Source organism: Phodopus roborovskii, unplaced genomic scaffold (assembly GCF_943737965.1).
Source record: "Phodopus roborovskii unplaced genomic scaffold, PHOROB, whole genome shotgun sequence".
In the NCBI taxonomy this organism is placed as follows: domain Eukaryota; kingdom Metazoa; phylum Chordata; class Mammalia; order Rodentia; family Cricetidae; genus Phodopus; species Phodopus roborovskii.
In genome coordinates this window covers 1,521,959-1,540,667 of record NW_026126444.1, presented here as the reverse complement: position 1 = coordinate 1,540,667, position 18,709 = coordinate 1,521,959, and the positions used below count along the sequence as shown (strand labels likewise).

Below are 18,709 nucleotides of genomic sequence, written 5' to 3'. Positions count from 1 at the left end.
TAGACATGCTGCTCCAATCCCTGTGTTTCCCAAGTGCTTAAGAAGCTGTGGTTGTGAAAATGCATGAGGGCTCTGTAAAGAGGGTCCTTTCCAGGAGTGAGATTATGGGAAGGGCCAGAGGTCTTGAGGCTGAGTGGGAGAGCAAAGGAACTTGACATTAACTCAGATAGTGGGTAGTTCAGTGGCACTTAATGGAATGTGGCTTGCTGTGATCATGGTCAAGTCTCAGCCAGTGGTATTTTTAGCGTTACAGGCTGGTTTGTGCGACAGCAATAAGGCCAATGGAGAAATTCTACGCAAAGTGGAAAGAGGTTCACGGATTGTCATAGTTGTTCCCCAGGACACAAAACTTATACTACAGGTAGGCTTGATTCTTCAGACTTTCTGTTGTTGTTCAGCCACCACCACAGAGTACATACATGTAAGCTGCATGTCAGGCTCTATTGTACTTTTCAGCCTATTAAACCCTTCTCTTTTGGCTATATGTTGGCTTATGCAAAGGAATATTTATTGACTGATACAAGCTCTGACTAGTGAACTTGCTTGAAAGTCAAGATTAACACCGAGCACAACTGGATTCTACTAATTGTTCATTTTATAGCTTTGTGGTGGTTCAGGAAGAGTTAAGTAAAACTGTGTATCCTGCTGCTTCAGTGAGTTCCCATTGATTAAAGATAACTTTGATTTCCTTTGAGATGCCGAGGGGAAACTTGGAGGTTGTTCATCATCGGGCCTTGGTCTTGGCTCAGATTCGGAAGTGGCTGGACAAGTAAGCTGCATGTGACTGTACCTGTGTACTCATAAGGACATGTAGTCCAGGCTCCTGTGGTAACTACACTATACATTTGGAAAGGAAAATAATGTGCTACCTGGTTTTTTTTTTTTTTTTTTTTTTTTTTTTTTTTTTTTTTAATTTCAGACTAAAATTGGGAGAACTTTTATTATAGGGCTGAAATCTGATTATAATCAGTCTGCTTTGAAATGAAAATATGCTAGGTCAGGGGACATAGTTTCTCATGAAATATGCTTTTTATCCATTTTCTTTGTCTTTGCAGACTTATGTTTAAGGAAGCATTTGAATGCATGAGAAAACTGAGAATTAACCTCAATCTCATTCACGATCATAACCCTAAGGTAGTGTGTGCATCTGACTTGTCTTCTAACTTTATTCTTGAGCAGAGACGATCTGAACTGAAATGCTTGTACACTTTTTTTGTTTGATAGGTATTTCTTGAAAATGTGGAAACCTTCATAAAGCAGATAGATTCTGTAAATCATATTAACTTGTTTTTCACAGAACTAAAGTAAGTATTTTGATAACTTATGAGTTTTATTCTAAATCTTATCTCTTGATAAAGAAATCAAACCTATGCAGCTAGAGAACAAAAGTCTATTTAAATAAAATAAATCATTGTAACAGTGAGGGCCCAATATGGTTTTTGCTCTAGTCCTTTAGCAACAGCAGTTCTAAACTAATTTTTAAAGCTCTCTCCCTGAAGTGTTATTTGGCTTGTTTCTTTAGTTTGCTCTGAAATTATTCTTCATATGAGATTGGCATCAGATACAATCCTTTCTCTGTGATGATTTTCCCCACCAGCTTCTTAATAAAATTTTTTAAAGCTAGGAAAATGTTGACTGTTAGAAACGTCTAGTGACACCACCCAGGTTCTGTAGTTTCTGTTGTCCTGTATGGGCTTTTATTGCTGTCTGTGACCCAGCCACCCTCTTCTTGTTTTAGATAGGTGGCAGAGGCTGTTGAAGACAGCAGTCCATTTACTCCACCGTGCATAGTGTTGGCTAGAACATGCTCTTAGTGTGGGGTAGTTAACTGCTGCAAAATGTCTGCTACTCCATCCAGTTTCTTTCAGCACATGCTTACACATCATTTAATCCAACACATCCATTCTCCATTAGTCCTCGTGCCCTAGCTCTTGGGCAGCTACTGTTCAGTCTCAGCACAGGTCAGCCTTGCCTGTTTAACTACATACCGTGTTGTGAGTACAGCTGCTTTTACTTTCAGGGGTGAGCTCAGCCATGTTTTTGCGTGCATCGCTAGTTTATTCATTTTCAATTGCTCAGTAGTATACTGCTGTGTAAATGTACTACCCTTTCTTCATTCTCTGGTTACCTAGATACCTTGATTGTACCCTGCTTTAGGCTAATGTGAACAAGATTATGAACGTTACTGAGTAAGAATTTTGTGGATGTGTTTGATTTCTCACAATCTCAGTAACTGTCTAGGTCCCTCTTTCTTTATTGCTTCACAAGCCTTCCTGGTGTATGTTAGTGATGGGATCGCCAGACTGTTTGGCAAGTGACCTACCTATTCATGCCTCTGGTTCTTAGGGAAGAAGATGTCACAAAGACTATGTACCCTCCACCAGTTTCCAAGGGTGTCCAGATGTCCAGGGACCCTGATAGGAAGAAAATTGACCTTATATGTGATGCTATGAGAGCAGCCATGGAGAACATCAATCCTCACAAGTGGGTGCTATTTTATTGTTGGTATCTTTGGAACAATGGGATGTGGAGATCATCTTTGTCGAGGTTATTCTTCCTGTCATTCTGTGTTTCACTTACCACCTCAGGTACTGCCTGGCAATACTCACATCTCATGTGAAGAAAACGACCCCGGAACTGGAAATTGTACTGCAGAAGGTACACCAACTTCAAGGTAGAGACCTTCTCACTTCACACAGACACTTGTTTGACTTGGATAACTATTACTGTGTCATTGCCGCTGCACTGAATTAACATAAGGCTTTGTTCACCGTTTTCAAATGTACAGATTTTTAAGTGGAAAGCATTTTATGAATGAATCAAAAGCATATTTTCATCTTCTGTCCCAGTCTGTCAGGAAATCTTGTTACTTGGTTGCTGAGTCTGTGGAGTTTCCCACAAATGACTCTGTTCTGTTCTTTTTTTCTTTCAACATATATAGAGAGAGGTAAGGTCTCATGTAGCCCACTCTGGCCTCAAACTTACTATGTAGCTGCAGATGACCTTGAGTTTCTGATCCTCCTTCCTCCCACTTCTGAGTACTGGAATTGCAGGAGCACATCACCCCCTCCTGGTTTTATGTGGCATGGGAATCAAACCCACTGCTTCATGTGTGCTAGACAAGAACTTGACTGACTGAGCTTCACCCCAGCCCGTTCTTTCTTGAACACCAACAGCAAATGCTCCCTCTGTTGCTGAGACTGTGAGTGCAGAGGAGGCCTTGAAGTACCTGCTGCTCCTGGTAGATGTCAATGAATTATATGATCATTCTCTTGGGACCTATGACTTTGATTTAGTCCTCATGGTAGCTGAGAAGTCACAAAAGGTATGTGGAGTTCACAATTTTTGCACATTTTGAAACTTTATATAGTCATACTAGTATGGGGCCCTGTTCTTTAGAGAAGAGTGGTACTTTATCTAATGCTATGAGTGGATACAGGTTTTAGTCTCCACAGTGTAGCTGGTGTTTTTACTCTTTGGGGGCTCCTGCCACCCAGCTCTCAAATAAATACACAGAGTCATATTCTTACTTATGAATGCCTAGCCTTAGCTTGACTTGTTTCTAGCCAGCTTTTCTAACTTAAATTATCCTTTTTCTCTTGAACTACATTTTGTTTCTGGGCCTTTTTCTTTATTCTATATATCTTTCTTTACTTCTTACTCCATGGCTGACTCTGTGGCTGGGTAACAGGCCCCTGGTGTCTTTTCCTACTTTGCTCTCGCCCCTCTTTCTTCCCTAGTTTTATTTTCCTATTTTTTTTTCTCTGCCCACCAGCCCTGCCTATTTCTCTCTCCTGCCTTGCTATTGGCTGTTCAGCTCTTCATTAGACCAATCAGGTGTTTTAGGCAGGCAAAGAAACACAGCTTTACAGAGTTAAACAAATGCAACATGAAAGAATACAACACATCTTTGCATCATTAAACAAATATTCCACAGCATAAACGAATGTCACACATCTTAAAATAATATTCCACAATACCACAGCTACTGTTCCTAAGCCCCATTCCCTATGTATTTCTATTTGTATACACCTTTCTTCTTGAGACAGGATCTGTCACTGACCTGGTCAGTATGCCTCAGGGATGTGACTGTGTCCACTTCCCTAGTGCCAGAATAACAGGCCCATGCCACCAGGCTTGGCTTTTCATGTGGATTCTGGGAATCTAACTCAAGGTTCTTATGCTTGCACTAAGCTGTATCCCTACCCAGGAAGGTAGGATTTTTCTTCTAAAGAAGAAAAATCCGCTTCGTACAGAGCAGGAGATGGTAGGATCTCATAGACTTGGTCCAGTTCAGTACATTTTACCCTTGTTTTTATGCGTGTTCTTCATAATTGGCATGTATGCTGTATCATGGAAGGAACTGAGAGCCAGACCTGGCTCTTTTAGGGGGGAACTTAGGTTCACTGTTGACTGTCTTCTAGATCACAGGCCTGTGTTTTTCTTAACAGCCTGTGAAGGAGTTGAAGTTAGTCATTACTGTTCCAGATTTAAACTAATAACATCCAAATATGAAAGCATTTTCTCCAAAACTATATTTGATTTGATGTGTTATGATACATAATAAGGGTAATGTACATTTAAAATTATGTTGTCTTATGTTTATTGTCTTAATTGGAATTTATAATATGTAAATATCACAAAGAATAACTCTTTTGTTAGGACCCTAAGGAATATCTTCCATTTCTTAATGCACTTAAGAAAATGGAGCCTAATTACCAACGTTTCACCATAGACAAGTACTTGAAACGATATGAAAAGGCCATTGGGCACCTCAGCAAGTGTGGTAAGTATGGGGGATATAGTGTTTATTGCTGCTTCAAAACTTCTTTGGAACTAGGCAAGATATAAAATACTATACGAGGTTATTATAGACAGACAGGTTTCAGTTTCCACGCTGGAAAACTTGATTGTTGCATGTTTGTTTTATTTTTGTCTTGTGCTCTGAATGGTTGAGGGTGAAGCATTCTGGGGTAGGAATGAGCATCTCCTAAATTCACTTCAGTGCCTCGATCACAACTTGCATATAATCCCATCTCATGGTGTTTGTCCATACGGAATGGAAATAGACCCCAGCTTGCCCACAGAGTGGTTTGCGCTCATCCAGTTTACAGCCAGTGATGATGTAGAAACGTAGGACTACAACAGCACCTTGTGGGCTTCTTCATACCACCCCTGTTCTGTGCTGGAACAGTTTAGACTTGTCACTGAGGGTTCCTGTGGTGCTTGTTAAGTGTACATTCATCTCCTACTTCCATGGAGATTCTGATCCGGCTGTACAGAGTGGGGCCTGAGGGGAGCTTGTAATCAGCTTCCTGGTGCTCTTGTGAAGGAGAGTGAGGAAATACTGAGCAGAAGAGTGTAGCAGGGATGTCTAGTGTAATACTATCCAAGCCAATCTTCTCTTCTGTCAGAATATGGAGTGATGCTCACCAGAAATTCAAGTTCGAAGCTGATGTTCAGACTAAATTGTAGAGACTATAAAAGGGGGCTAGAATAATGGCTAAGTCAGTAAAGTGCTTGCTTTGTAAACAGGAAGACCTGAGTTCATTCCATAAAACCCACACGAGAAAGCTGGCTTTAGTGGCGTGTGCTTGTAATCTGAGCTCTAGAAAGGTGGACCTGGCAAGCTCCAAACAATGAGAGACCCTGTTCCAAAAACTGAGGTGGACAGTGCCATCTGTGGAGTGTCAGCTGAGGCCATGAGGAAACCACCTCAGGTTATCCTCTGGCCTCCACATGTATGCACACACATAGGTTGTACATTGATTTTGTTGCTTAGGAACTTTCAAAGTCTTATACCTGTGTTTGTGTAAATCCTATTTTTGCAGGACCTGAGCATTTTGCAGAATGCCTAAATTTGATAAAAGATAAAAACTTGTATAAAGAAGCTCTGAAGTTGTATCAGCCAGGTTCACCACAGTACCGGGTATGTGTTGACTGAAATGTGAAATAAGGTCCCTGATTCTGTTTTGGGAATTAGTTGGAAAGTGAGGATGTGTTGAGCCCAAACATTGTCCTTGGCTTCAGGGTTTGCCCTACAGCCAGTCAGTCTCATCTTAAACTTGCTAAGGAGAAATTAGAAAGGCAACAGTCTTTTAGGAGTTTGGAATTTTCAGTTGTTTATATAAACACCCATTTAGGTTTTCTTAAGTTCCAGGTACTTTGCTTCTAAGTTCAATGAATTATGTGGTCTTCCTTATAACCTGATAGGGTGTTGTGCCCAGTTTACAGATGGGGACACAACTTGTGTAAGTGTCAGAACTGCAGAGTGGCAGGCCTGGGGTGCTGAGACTAGGATTTGTGACCACCAAGAGCCATCCATTCCTCACTGTTCTACTCTGCCATGCCGCTGTCATCACCATTGTTTGTCTGCAAATTGTGTGCATGCTTGTCTGATTTGCTTTTCTAGTGATGAGATAAAACACTCAGGCCAAAAGCATCCTGAGGAAGAAAGGGAGGAACCTGGAGGCAGGAACGGAAGTAGAGACTGTGGAACGATGCTGCTTACTGGTTTCCTCAGTGTGCACGTCCAGCCTCCCGTCTTCCACATTCCATACCTACATGGCCAGTAATGATACTGCTCATAGTGAGCTGGTTCCTTCTACATTTGTTAGGTCAAGGAAAAGCCCCACAGACATACCATCCCAGAGCACTCTGATGGAGCCAGTTCCTCAGTTGAGGCTCCCTCTTCCCAGGTGTTTTGACAACCAAGATTGGCCATCACACACATCTGTCTGTGATAGAGCCCCTGCCAGCTGTTATTATTATTGCTACCATAATTACTATTCTTATTTATGTGTATGTATGTGCCTGCTTTTCTGTGTGTGCACCAGGTTCATACAGGTGTCCCCAGAAGCCCTGAAAGTGAGTTACAGGCACCTGATATGGGTGTTAGGAACTGAACCTGGATTCTGTGCAAGAACAGCAAGTTATCTTGACCTCCGAGAGATTTCTCTCTAGCCACACATGCCAGACTCATTAGCAGCGCTTTCTGCCATTCTTCGTATTTTCAGTTAACTGGAGCTTGTTCTCAAGATGTGTTGTATAATGACTGGCCAGCCATCGGTTGTGTCTTTTCTGGAGTCCACCTATCCGTAGACTTTCCTAGTCGCTCCAATACCATTCTTAAATTGGAGCCAAATTAACTGATGATTTGTTGCTTTGTGTCTGCCGGGCCGTGGCTTCCAGAAGGGCATGGACTGTGTGTTGTGTTCCCATATCTCTTCTGCTTCACTGTAAGCCTTGGCAGTACAGGGTTTATTGTATAGCTGCTCTGGTTTTCTCCCCTTCCTCCAGCTCCAGTGACATTAACCTCATTACTCCTCAGTCTGCTGTGTGCACCCTTGCCACATAGCCCTTGTGCTTTGTCTGCCTCTCCTGACTCTTCACCTAGCTTCATTTCCTTGTAGCCTTCAGAGGTGGCATACCCATTATTCTCAGTCATTTCCTCATCCTCTACCATTATTACAGGCCATGCTGTGTTACTTAAGGCCATTTTCTGTGGCCTCTGGACAAAAGCTTAAATGTGCTGGGGTTTTGTTGTTTTTAATATTTGTTTAGTTAGTTGCTGTGTGTGTGTGTGTGTGTCTGTGTGAGACTGTTATTCCCACCACCTAGAATCATGCATACATAGATACTCAGTATATGTTGAGTGAGTAAATATTACATCTTCAGTAAGGTTTTGAGTAGAAAAGCTCAAGTATGCCCACTGAAGTAGCCTGTATTGGAACTACTATAAAGAAAGTACTGTCATATTTCTTTACCAAATCTCCATCTTGTCACAGGTGGTCAGTGTTGCTTATGGGGAACACCTGATGCGGGAGCACCAGTATGAGCCAGCGGGGCTCATATTTGCCCAGTGTGGAGCCCGTGAGAAGGCTCTCGCAGCATTTTTGACTTGCGGCAGCTGGCAGCAAGCTCTCTGTGTGGCTGCCCAGCTTCATCTGACCAAAGACAAGATGGCTTGCCTTGGTAGAACCCTGGCAGGTAAGCAGGGCCATTTTGTGTTCACTTTTGGAAAGGTTTGTTTATTGCTTTGTTTGGTAATTTTGTAAATAAGTTTAGGGCTACATTCCTTTTAAATAGAACAAGAGTCCCACAACCACCTCCAGATGCATTGACATAATAAAAAAAAGCAGTTTATGACTTGAGTACTGGTAGGTCTTCTATTCTGTAGCTCTGCAGTCTCTTAAGGCAGGAGTTGTGGCTGCAAATGGCCTCAAAGTTACACTGTGTTATCTGCTGACCCTCAGACATTATGGCCACTTCTCACAGTGTACCCGAGTTGTCCTTTCAAGAAGGTAAAGGTGAAATTTTGGATGGAGCTATTCTGGTGTAGCCAATATATGGTTGAAAACCATAATAGTTGCCAGGACTATTGTGGGCAAGACCAGATGCACAAACAGAAAGTAGAGGCAGCTGAGAGGCTGAAGTTGAGGAATTTGTGGGTGTGGGGTAAGGCTAGTACTTCTGACATCTGAGAGTAGAACAGGGGCTAAGTGCCCTGTGAGAGGCATGTAGGACTCTGGCCTCAGTAGTGCATGAAACAAAGAAGTGCTTGTGTTTCTTCCTTTTCTTTCTGTTCTCCAACATGAGTTTTAGGGGCAGGGGATAATTCAGACCAGAGCATTCCTTAACAGAGTCCTGTATACATTGTCAATGATCTTAAAAAAGAGCAGTTCTGAAACAAGCCTCCAAGCTCATAGCTAGGGTGTGGTGTCTAGTGGTAAAACATGTATAGTTGTTGCAGATGTTCATTGGCTAAAGCTGTAGAGGGCATGAGCCAGACCTTTTAAAAGGCATTGTTGTACAGTGTCTTGTTGCTGTGAAGAGACATCATAACCACAGCCACTCTTATAAAGGAAAGCATTTAACTAGGGCTTGTTTACAGTTCAGAGGTTCGGTCCATTACCCTCATGGCAGGGAGCATGTGGTGTGCAGGTAGAGATGGTAGCTGAGAGTTCTGCATCCACAGGCAGCAGTCACAGACAGAATACTGGAACTGGCTTGGGCTTTTGAAACCCCAAAACCTATACCCAGTGACACACTCCTCCTACAAGGCCAAACTTGCCCCAACAAGGCCAACCTCTTACTAGTGCCCCTCCCTAAGCATTCAAATAAACTAGAATCTAGGGGGCCATTCTTATTTAAACCACCACATACAGTACAGTACTTTGTTTATACATTTAATTTAGGCACTTTACACAAGCCAGAAAAGGTGGGAAAAAGTAACTGCTTCATTAGTGGAGGTGCTTATGTGGCCTTTTTTCATTAGTAATTATCCTGTGGGGATAGAATGGAGCAGCCTTTTAGGAACACTGGGGTTTTATGTGCCAGTGTAATCTGGTTTTTCCAGCTAGTATGATTGCAGCTACCTCCTTCTAGTGCCCACACAGAGAATTGCAGTTTCTTTTTGCCTGAGGAAGAAATGGGTTAGTGACAGATACCTGTTAGTTGTCCTTATGCGTGCCTTTGGGAGCATTTTGTTTTAAAAGCTAATTTTGGCTATATGTGTTTTTTTAAGTCCTGTGATTAATTTAGATTCCTTTACTAGGCAGGGTAGCACAAACCCGTTTCTGTTTGCTGTCAAGTACTTGTTGTCTTTTTGCAGGAAAGCTGGTTGAGCAGAGGAAACACAGTGAGGCAGCCATAGTCCTGGAGCAGTATGCCCAGGTGAGTCCTTTCCCTGACACCCCAGTTCAACAAGAAAGGACTTGCCTCTACCTCCTACTAATGGTGAAACTGAAGGAACTATGTTAATGGTTGGGTCTTGAGGTGCTGGTTCTGAAGGTCTTCCATTTGCTGATGTTATGTGAAATTCTTAGTCTAGTGTGTCTTAAGTACAGACTGCTCATCCTACATTCATATCTGAAAAGCCTCAAAATTTGCAGTTTTGAGAACTGATAGGGATGCCACAGAGGTAAAAAAACAAAAACAAAAACCCTAGTCCTATCCATATGTGACAGGGCGCATTCAAAGTGCAAAATAATTTTGGATATGGGTAGTATGTAAAGACCATACATGAATGTCTTACTTAGATCTTTCTTTCTGTTCCCCCAAGATACTGCATTGTATGTGTGCAAATACTCTCAAATTTGAAAAGAAAAGCCCCAAGTACTTGGTCCTATGCACTTCTGATAGACATTCTTGGCCTGTAATTTAAGAGTGTGAGTAGAGTACTAGAAAGCTCTGCTGTAGTGTGTGCCTGTGACCTGACTGTGGGAAGCAAACTCAGCTTTCTGTGGTAACTTTGCCAGAGCAGAAGCAGTGAGCAAGGACCATTAGAAGACTCATGTGCCACTCATACATGCAGGCAGAACACCCATACAGATAAAATAAGTAATAAGGTGGTTTTGAGTTGGAAGATCAGTAAATAAAACTTGCCTGAGAGGGTAGAGAGATGAGAGGGATGATTTAGAACAAAGTTGTGTTTGCACTGGGATGCACTTCATTTACCCCTGGGCCTTCCTGCACCAGCTGTCTGTTACCTGTGTGCCTGTAACAGATTGCCACACAAGTCAGCCACTCACAACAGACACCTATTGCTTCACCATCTGTGGGGTGCTTAACTTGGGGCTTAACATCACTGATTTACTTTCCCTATCTAGGTTTTTGTTTTGTTTTGTTTTTTTAATGTGTATATGTTTCTATGTGAGTTTATGTAAACGTGTGTATGCTTGAGTGCTTGTCAAGGCCAGGGAAGGGCGTTGGGTATCCTCCATCACTCTGGCTATTACTTTGAGGCAGGATCTGTATCTGAAACTGAAGTCCATGTCTTAGCGAGGTTGGAAGCTAGTGTGTCTTGGTGACCTTCCCATTTCTGCCCCCTCTATGTTGTATGTATTTGTGGGAATGCTCCGCTTGTGAGTCCTTAGGATTGTCGAGCCATCTCTCCAGCCCCCTTCCTTTGTAGTGTAAGCATATATTAATAATATTGATTTTAGCTACATTCTGCAACTTCCTTGTGTGTTGTGTCTCTGTTTTCTAATTTCCCTTATGATTTCTTTGTTGACCTGTGAGTTGATTAACTCAGATATTTTGAGGTTTTCCAGCCATCTCTTACTGATTTCTACTTTCTGTTTTGATTATATACTTTAAAAAAAAGTACTGGTTGAATCTAAACATGGTCTCTTTAAAGGAAGTTGTGTGTGTGCATGGTATGATAACATGTTCTCTTAGTTACATTGGGATGATCAGTTGACACTGCTGTTCTGACGCTGTTCTGGCTTTTTATGTCATTCTCTTAATACTGGGAGAAAAATGTTTGGTTAAATTTCCAATATTTTTACCTATCCTTTTATTCTGCAAGTGTTTGCTTTTTGCATTGTCAAGCTCTAATGTAGGTAGATGCCTGCTCGTCATGCCAGATGTATTCTTCTTTATTTCTGTTAAAATTTCTTATATGCTTTATCTTGAAGTTGACTTTGTGTGTTTGGAAATATAGCCCTTTTTTTTTTTTTTTAATTAGGGCACGTTTCTCCATTTTCATGCTTAGGTTGAGTTTTTTTTTTGTTTTGGTCCATTGAGCTGTGGCCCCAACCCATGCTCAGCACTTCTTATGAATCCATCGTATCTCCACTGTTGGTTATTAAGGGTTCTGATGCTTGCTCTGGGATTTACAGTAAATACAGTCACAAATTAGAGTGCCATTTTACGTGTAAGGTAAGGATCCCAACAAGGGCATTTTCCGTTGTTACCCCCTCTTGCTTAGTATAGCTAAGAACATTACAACTCTACATAGGTTATAAATTCTATAATTTGTTTCTACTTTTGCTTTTAGTGTTTAGGAATTTTGCATGACACAAAAATGTGTTTCATGTTTCTCTTTCAAGAGAAGCTAGAAATGTGAATTTTTAATTGACATTTTTTTTAGCTATAAGAATCTTGAAGGTGCTGGGCAATGGTGGTGCATGCCTTTAATCCCAGCACTTGAGAGAGAGGCAGAGGCAGGGAAATCTTGAGTTTGAGGTCTAGAGAGTGAGTTCTAAGACAGTCAGGGCTGCATAGACCAAAAAGAAAAAAAGAAAAAAGAAAGGAAGAAAAATAGAAAGAAACAACAAAAAACCCCTTGAAGACACTCAAAATATATCAACAACCTAATCTTTTTTTTTTTTTTAACTATTCTTTTAAATTTCGTTTTACATTCAACCACAGTTCTCACTCCCACCCCTCCTTTTGCCCCCCTCAACAACCTAATCTTAAGAGCTGAAATCATAAAAGGCTTAGGGGAAGATGGGGTAACCTTATCAACACCTTGGCAGTGTATTCTTAGACCTGATACCAAAAGATCAGCAATTAAAATTGAAATCTGTAAAATTGGACTTCATATAATCAAAGACTTATCAAGAATGTACCAAGACAGCTTAGAGAGTGGAAGAAAATATTTTCAAAGCATTTATTTGATAAAATGATTTAGTGTCTTAGACTATATGAAAAGCTGTAACTCAACAAGAAACAAAACAAGTTAACTAGGAAATTACTGTTTAGTTCACTATATTTTTTCTGTTAAGCTATATGTTTCCTGTTAAGCTTTGCAGTAATTCTGGGGAAAGAGCCATTTTTTGACAAGCTTGTCTTGTGGCTTTGATATCCCAGGATATAAAGAAAATGTGCTTGCCTTGGTATTTTGTCATCATTCAGAGGGATAACCCCTTTTGTTTTTTATGCCAGTGCTTTTGGAGATAACTGTCCAGTAGATATTTGGACAGGCAAGATGCTGAGAAGTGGAGCTGGGAGGGCTGAGGCTGCCTGGGAAGGTAGACGGGCTCTTTGTGGCAGCTTCTTGTAAGGCTGCTGCATTCACCTGTGCTTGCCCTTGATTTTCCCTTGTCAGGATTATGAAGAAGCTGTACTCCAGCTGCTGGAAGGAGCTGCCTGGGAGGAAGCTCTGAGGCTGGTAAGAAAAGCTCTGAACAGCTTCTGCTCTGCTGGGTGCTGAGGGAGAGGGCAGTAGCAGGTCATTTGGAATTTCTCGTCTTCTGAGTAAGTGAAGTTACATAGATGGGCTCAGTGATGTCTACAAAGCCATTTAAAAATCTATCCTCAGCTGGGCGGTGCTAATGCTCGCCTTTGTTCCCAGCACTTGGGAGGCAGAAGCAGGTGGATCTCTGAGCTTGATGCCAGCCTGGTCTACAGAGCAAGTTCCAGGACCATGGGGCTACACAGAGAAACCCTGTCTCGAAAAATCAAAATAGTGATGATAATAAAAACCTATCCTTGGTAATAATGTTTGAAGTTGGGTCTTCATGTGCAATGTGCTGCTGTTAAAATTAATCAAATTTCCTTGGTAACTCTTAGGAAGCCTGCTTCTTGGGGAAATGTCCTGGTCACCTCTGGTAGTGTGATCTCTGTCTTAACTCTCTTTTGGGTAGAAGTATTCCTGCCCTAAAATACTGCTTTTCTCTCTCTCTCTCTCTCTTAGGTATACAAGTATAATAGAGTGGATATTATAGAAACCAGTGTGAAACCTTCCATTTTAGAAGGTGAGGATTACATCTGGATGGTGACACTTTTAGAATTACAGAGAAAAGGAGAAGAGACAAATAGGACAGGGATCTTTATATTACTGCATTTTGATTTGTTCTGCTGACTCCATGACAGTTTTTAAGAATATATTAAGCTGTTAAATGATGATATTAAAGAGATTGGAGTGTTGCAAGCTGTGATGTCTTAGTGTCCCTTGCTAGAGCAAACTCTTGCCTCAGAAGCCTGCCTCTGCCTGGAGGCTGCTGGCACTGAGATTGGGGTTACATGTTGGTGATGGTGGCCCAGGGGAATCTTTGTGCTTGTAAGACTTAATGAACTTGGATATGCACTTTATTATATAGTAGTATTTGATCAGTGGTAATTTTCCTGTATTTTAGCCCTATAATACTAGTTACTATTAAGAGGTAAGTACCTACCAGCAATTTAATTTCAGATTCTACAGAAGTTGCAGGATGTGTGTGCACAATCATATACATGCTTACAGAGAAATGGGAAGCAACAAATAGGGTAAAATGTTATTTATGGTTAAATCTAGATGAAGGATGTTCTTTGGGCTAGTACAAGCTCTCAAGAAGGCCTGAAATTTTTCCAGATAAGCTAAACATTTTTTTTTACAAATAAAGTATATGGCTCTAGAGAACAGGAGAATTAAGTAATGGCCGCAGGATGTTTTGGTCTGGAGCCCCTTAAGAGCAAAGCTGGGAAGAGCATCGATTTCATCCACAAGTCTTAGGGAGTACATGTTGGCTGTGCTGTAGTTTTAAGCAGGGCTACCTGGTGAAAGATGTTCTTACCCTGGCTGTTTCCCCATCCTGTTCTAATTAGAGCTTGTGAGTACTGTTTGTTGTAGTCATCCCAAACACCGTATAGAAAGCATCATCCCTGACCCTGTGCCATTATCTAGGCACTTCTTAGCACCAACAGGAACTTGGGAATGCTGGTAACTCTTCTGCATGAGCCTAATATCTGTGTCCTTAGAGAGTTTACTTTATTTGTATTTTCTTTTATTCTGCTAATACTGGTTTTTCACTGGACAGTAATTTCAGAGACGATTAGAAACCTTTATTCCATACCCACAGCCATGATGTCCCAGAAGCATTTAGGTTCCCTCCATCCTGCCTTTGTTAGCAACTCCCTGCATAGTCCCTTTGTTTGCTTTTGTCTTTTTCAGTTAGGTATCAAGTCTTCACTGATATGATTTTGTAAGTTTAGTGGTTGAGAATATTGTGGGATGGTATTGTGAGGTGGGCTCTGCAGGTGTCAAGGCAGACAGTGATCCCCGAAAAGGTGAGAATGAAAACTCAGTTCAGATTGATTTCAGAGTCAGGCACCAGGCAGTTTATTGCCAGTATATTTAAACACAGTATAATTTGGGGGAAAGTTTCCTGGTATACAATTCCCAGTGATCATGCAAGCATAATTACATCAAAATTCTACTTGGCGTATATGCCATTTCTTCTAAGAAGATGGGTTCTGGAGGTAGGCCACCTGTATTAGCTTAAGGGCCCAAGGAAGGCTCTGGCCTGGTCTTGGTCATACAGATAGTGTAGATGTCATTTGGGCTGTTAGCCACCTCTAGTCCTGGTTGTGGGAGCTTGGGAAAGCCTCTGGCTATACAGATAATATAAGGTCATTTAGATTGCTAGCCACCTCTGGGTTTGGTTATGGAAGCTTGATATAGCCTGACCCAACAGATAACACACATCACCAGGCCATTAATCACTTCCAGTTCCCAGCTTTCTGAATAGGTTTTATATCTTTTCTATTGCAAAGACAATCCTGCATGCTTAATATTCCTGGTTTCCCTGGAGGTCTATAGGTGCAAGGACCTTTGTGCTCCCAACAGCATTGATGAACTCTGAGTACTGGCTCATTAATGGATTTAAAATTGGTTGGAAGACCTAGGTACATCTTTTGTTGATGTTGAATTTTAGGCCTTCTTTATTACACCTCCTTTCACTTGTTTTATCTCCTTGCTTAAACATCATGCTTAAGGTATTTTTTCATTGTGCATCCTCAGCCCAAAAAAATTACATGGCCTTTCTGGACTCACAGACAGCCACATTCATTCGACATAAAAACCGTTTGCTGGTGGTTCGAGAGCTCAAGAACAAAGCACCACAGCTGCATGTTGGTGAGTGCCTCTGAGAAGCCCGTTGACACTTGTGGGTGTGGGAGGCGGGCGTCCATGCACCTTGTGTGTGTACCTTGTCTATGGCCAGTTTTCTGAGGCAGGCAGTTTATAAAGAGAAAGGGATTGTTTGGGCACCTGGCTTTGGAGGTACAAGAGTATGGCACCAACATTGCTTGACATTGTGACAGAAAACCAGGTTGACAAAGGATACATGTGTAAGAAAATGAGGGGTGGCACTGTCTCGCTGCACAGTCCCACAAGAAGCAGGACTTGTACTGGAGAATATCATTGATCCCTTGCTTTCATCACTGTCCATTTGCAGTTTAAACCGTCACACAAAGAGTTGCTGGGTAGGGACAGACCTTTTGTTGTTTTGCTAGTAGTTCTATGTTGGAGAAGTGTTTAGGGCCAGGGCCAGGCAGAAATCAGAAAATCTCTACCAAGTAGTCCCACTTTTCCCCATCCAACCAGAGCAGTAATGTCTCCAGTGTTTCACAAAATGAGTTTCCTAGTTCCTCCCTACCTACCCCCCCCCCCAAGAAAGGAATAGAATAAATGTGGAGAACTTCAGGTTTATAGTAAGTATAATTCCTGGGTTTATTGTTACCTTATTCTTTTTGAGATCCACTCACATGCTGATTGGATGTATAGCCATTTATGTTTGCATCTGGTTCGTCTTTTCTAGATAATGAGGTGGCCCATGGTCCAGAGACAGACTTCTTCTCGGAGAGTGGCAGTGAGCTGAGTGGCAGATACTCCCACAGTAACTCCAGGATATCTGCGTATGTATGAAATCTAGTCAACATGTTGACTGTGCAGAAGCAGATGATGAATTGGTCTTTTTCAAGGACAGACAGTGCAGGGGGAGTGGGAGAATGTCCAATAGGGCCAGTGTACGATGTGCAAGGACTTCCCAGAACATCCTTGAGGTGAGGCTGCTGTTTTTTTTTTTTTTTTTTTTTTTTTTAAGATTTATTTATTATGTATTCAGTGTTCCTCCTGCGTGTATGCCTGCAGGCCAAAAGAGGTCATCAGGTCTCATTATGGATGATGGTGAGCCAACATGTGGTTGTTGGGAATTGAACTCAGGACCTCTAGGAAAGCAGGCAGTGCTCTTAACCTCTGATCCACCTCACAAGCCCCATGAGATGAGGCTGCTTCTAAAGTTCACTTCTTACTATAGAATTCATGTTTTGTTTTGTTTTGTTTTCTTCTCTTCATTGTTCTAGTGTGCTATCAGGTGAACCTCATTTTACCTTGTTCTTTATTAAGACAGTCTCACTATGTCTGTCTGGTACTTGCTATGTAGACCAGACTGGCCTCTAACTCACAGAGATCCTCCTGCCTTTACTCTGAATGCTGGAAATAAAGGCATGTGCCATCATCCCGATCTTACCTGCATTTTAATCCAAACTGAAGGGAGAAATAGAACTCTTTAGCTTTCCTTTTATGCCTCTTCCTAGACTTCCCTAGTTATATGTGGCTTTAACATGGCTTTATTAAAGTCTCCCCAGACAGGAATGCTATCTGTAGATGCTCTGGTTTCTTTCTCTCTCTTTTTGTTTTTTTTTTTTTTTGGTTTTTTGTTTGTTTGCTTGTTTGTTTTTTGTGACAGGATTTCTCTGTAGCTTTGGAAGCTGTCCTGGAACTAGCTCTGTAGACCAGGCTGGCCTGGAACTCACGGAGATCCGCCTGCCTCTACCTCCCGAGTACTGGGATTAAAGGCGTGCATCACCACAATCTGTTTGATGCTCTGGTTTCTTAGCAAGTGGTGGCCAGCAGGCACAGGAGGAGCCTCCTTTTCAACATCTCTCATTTCTGACAGGCGGTCATCTAAAAACCGGCGCAAGGCAGAACGCAAGAAGCACAGCCTCAAAGAAGGGAGTCCTCAGGAGCATCTGGCCCTTTTGGAGGCACTGAGTGAAGTGATACAAAGCATTGACAAATTGAAAGGTATGGACTCAGTGCTCACTGTGATTCTTAACCAGAGAGGAGCAAGTGGTGCCAGACAGGCACGATTAACACATAGTTAAGATGCAGTATGGGGCTGTAGAGATGGCTCAGAGGGTAAAAATGCCTGCCACCAAGCCTGACAGTCTGATGTCCATCCCTGTTAACCACGTCATAGGAAAAGATCACCTCCCTGAAAGTTGGCCTCTGATCACCACTGAGACAAAATAAAGTGTTTAAAAGCAAAAACAAACCAAAAAAAAAAAGACCAACAATGATGCTGTTTTCCAGTTGGAACAGCAGTTGTATAACCTGTGAACCTCGACTCCTTGGGGATTCAAATAACCTTTTCACAGGGGTTGCATATCAGATATCCTGCATGTCTCTGATAGTTACACTACATAACAAATAACAAAAATGCAGTTATAAAGTAGTAATGAAAATAATTTTATGGTTGGGGGTCACCGTAACGTGAGGAACTACGTTAAAGGATTGTAGCATTAGGAAGGTTGAGAACCACAGAGTTTGAGGGAAGAAGAAAGCAGTCAGTGGGAAGGAAGCTCATGTAATCACTCCTGAGTCAGCCCTTCCCAGCCCCTGCAGGGGAAGCTTCCCAAGAGGTAGTCCTTAGCCGGGAATAGGGACTGCATAGCACAGCACAGCTTTCTGCTCATTCCCTGAGTTTCTCTTTCCAGCATTTAGGAAGAAGAAAGTGGAAGAATGCATCTCGAGGGTGGGTGGTATTAGACACTGTCACCTTGGGAAAGAAGTTACTGTATGATTCTAGCAATGCAGCTGGGGATACCACTTCCCACTTTCATATTCTTCTCTCTAGATGAAGTACACGCTATCTTAAAGGTGCTCTTTCTCTTCAAGTTTGAAGAGCAAGGGAAGGAATTGCAGAATGCCTATGAGAATACTCTGAAGCTGATGGAGAAGGCAGTTCCAGAAATCTGGACGCTTGCCTGCCAGCAGAGTTCAATCACGTCTGTAAGTTACCTCAGACACCACGTGCAGTCTCCCACTTCTCACTGTAACCCCAAGAGTCAAGGAAAACTTTCTCTTCAAGTGTCAGAGTTAAATTACCTTAGCTTTGTGCTTAGTCTACTTGCTGTTTCATGCTAAGGTGAAGTAGGT

General features: G+C 41.9%; 1 protein-coding gene across 1 annotated transcript in view; it reads left to right on the top strand.

Moving 5' to 3' along the window:
• Elp1 (elongator acetyltransferase complex subunit 1) overlaps positions 1–18,709 on the top strand; it is a 51,909-nt gene that overhangs the window by 28,785 nt on the left and 4,415 nt on the right. The window contains exons 18-34 of the mRNA XM_051187829.1: positions 246–361; positions 696–769; positions 1,056–1,134; positions 1,225–1,304; positions 2,347–2,484; positions 2,589–2,674; positions 3,177–3,325; positions 4,663–4,786; positions 5,832–5,929; positions 7,788–7,989; positions 9,614–9,675; positions 12,836–12,898; positions 13,424–13,484; positions 15,509–15,622; positions 16,308–16,404; positions 17,448–17,575; positions 18,408–18,562. Of these exons, the coding sequence (XP_051043786.1) occupies positions 246–361; positions 696–769; positions 1,056–1,134; positions 1,225–1,304; positions 2,347–2,484; positions 2,589–2,674; positions 3,177–3,325; positions 4,663–4,786; positions 5,832–5,929; positions 7,788–7,989; positions 9,614–9,675; positions 12,836–12,898; positions 13,424–13,484; positions 15,509–15,622; positions 16,308–16,404; positions 17,448–17,575; positions 18,408–18,562 (1,826 nt within the window). The remainder of the gene's footprint in view (positions 1–245; positions 362–695; positions 770–1,055; positions 1,135–1,224; positions 1,305–2,346; positions 2,485–2,588; positions 2,675–3,176; positions 3,326–4,662; positions 4,787–5,831; positions 5,930–7,787; positions 7,990–9,613; positions 9,676–12,835; positions 12,899–13,423; positions 13,485–15,508; positions 15,623–16,307; positions 16,405–17,447; positions 17,576–18,407; positions 18,563–18,709) is intronic.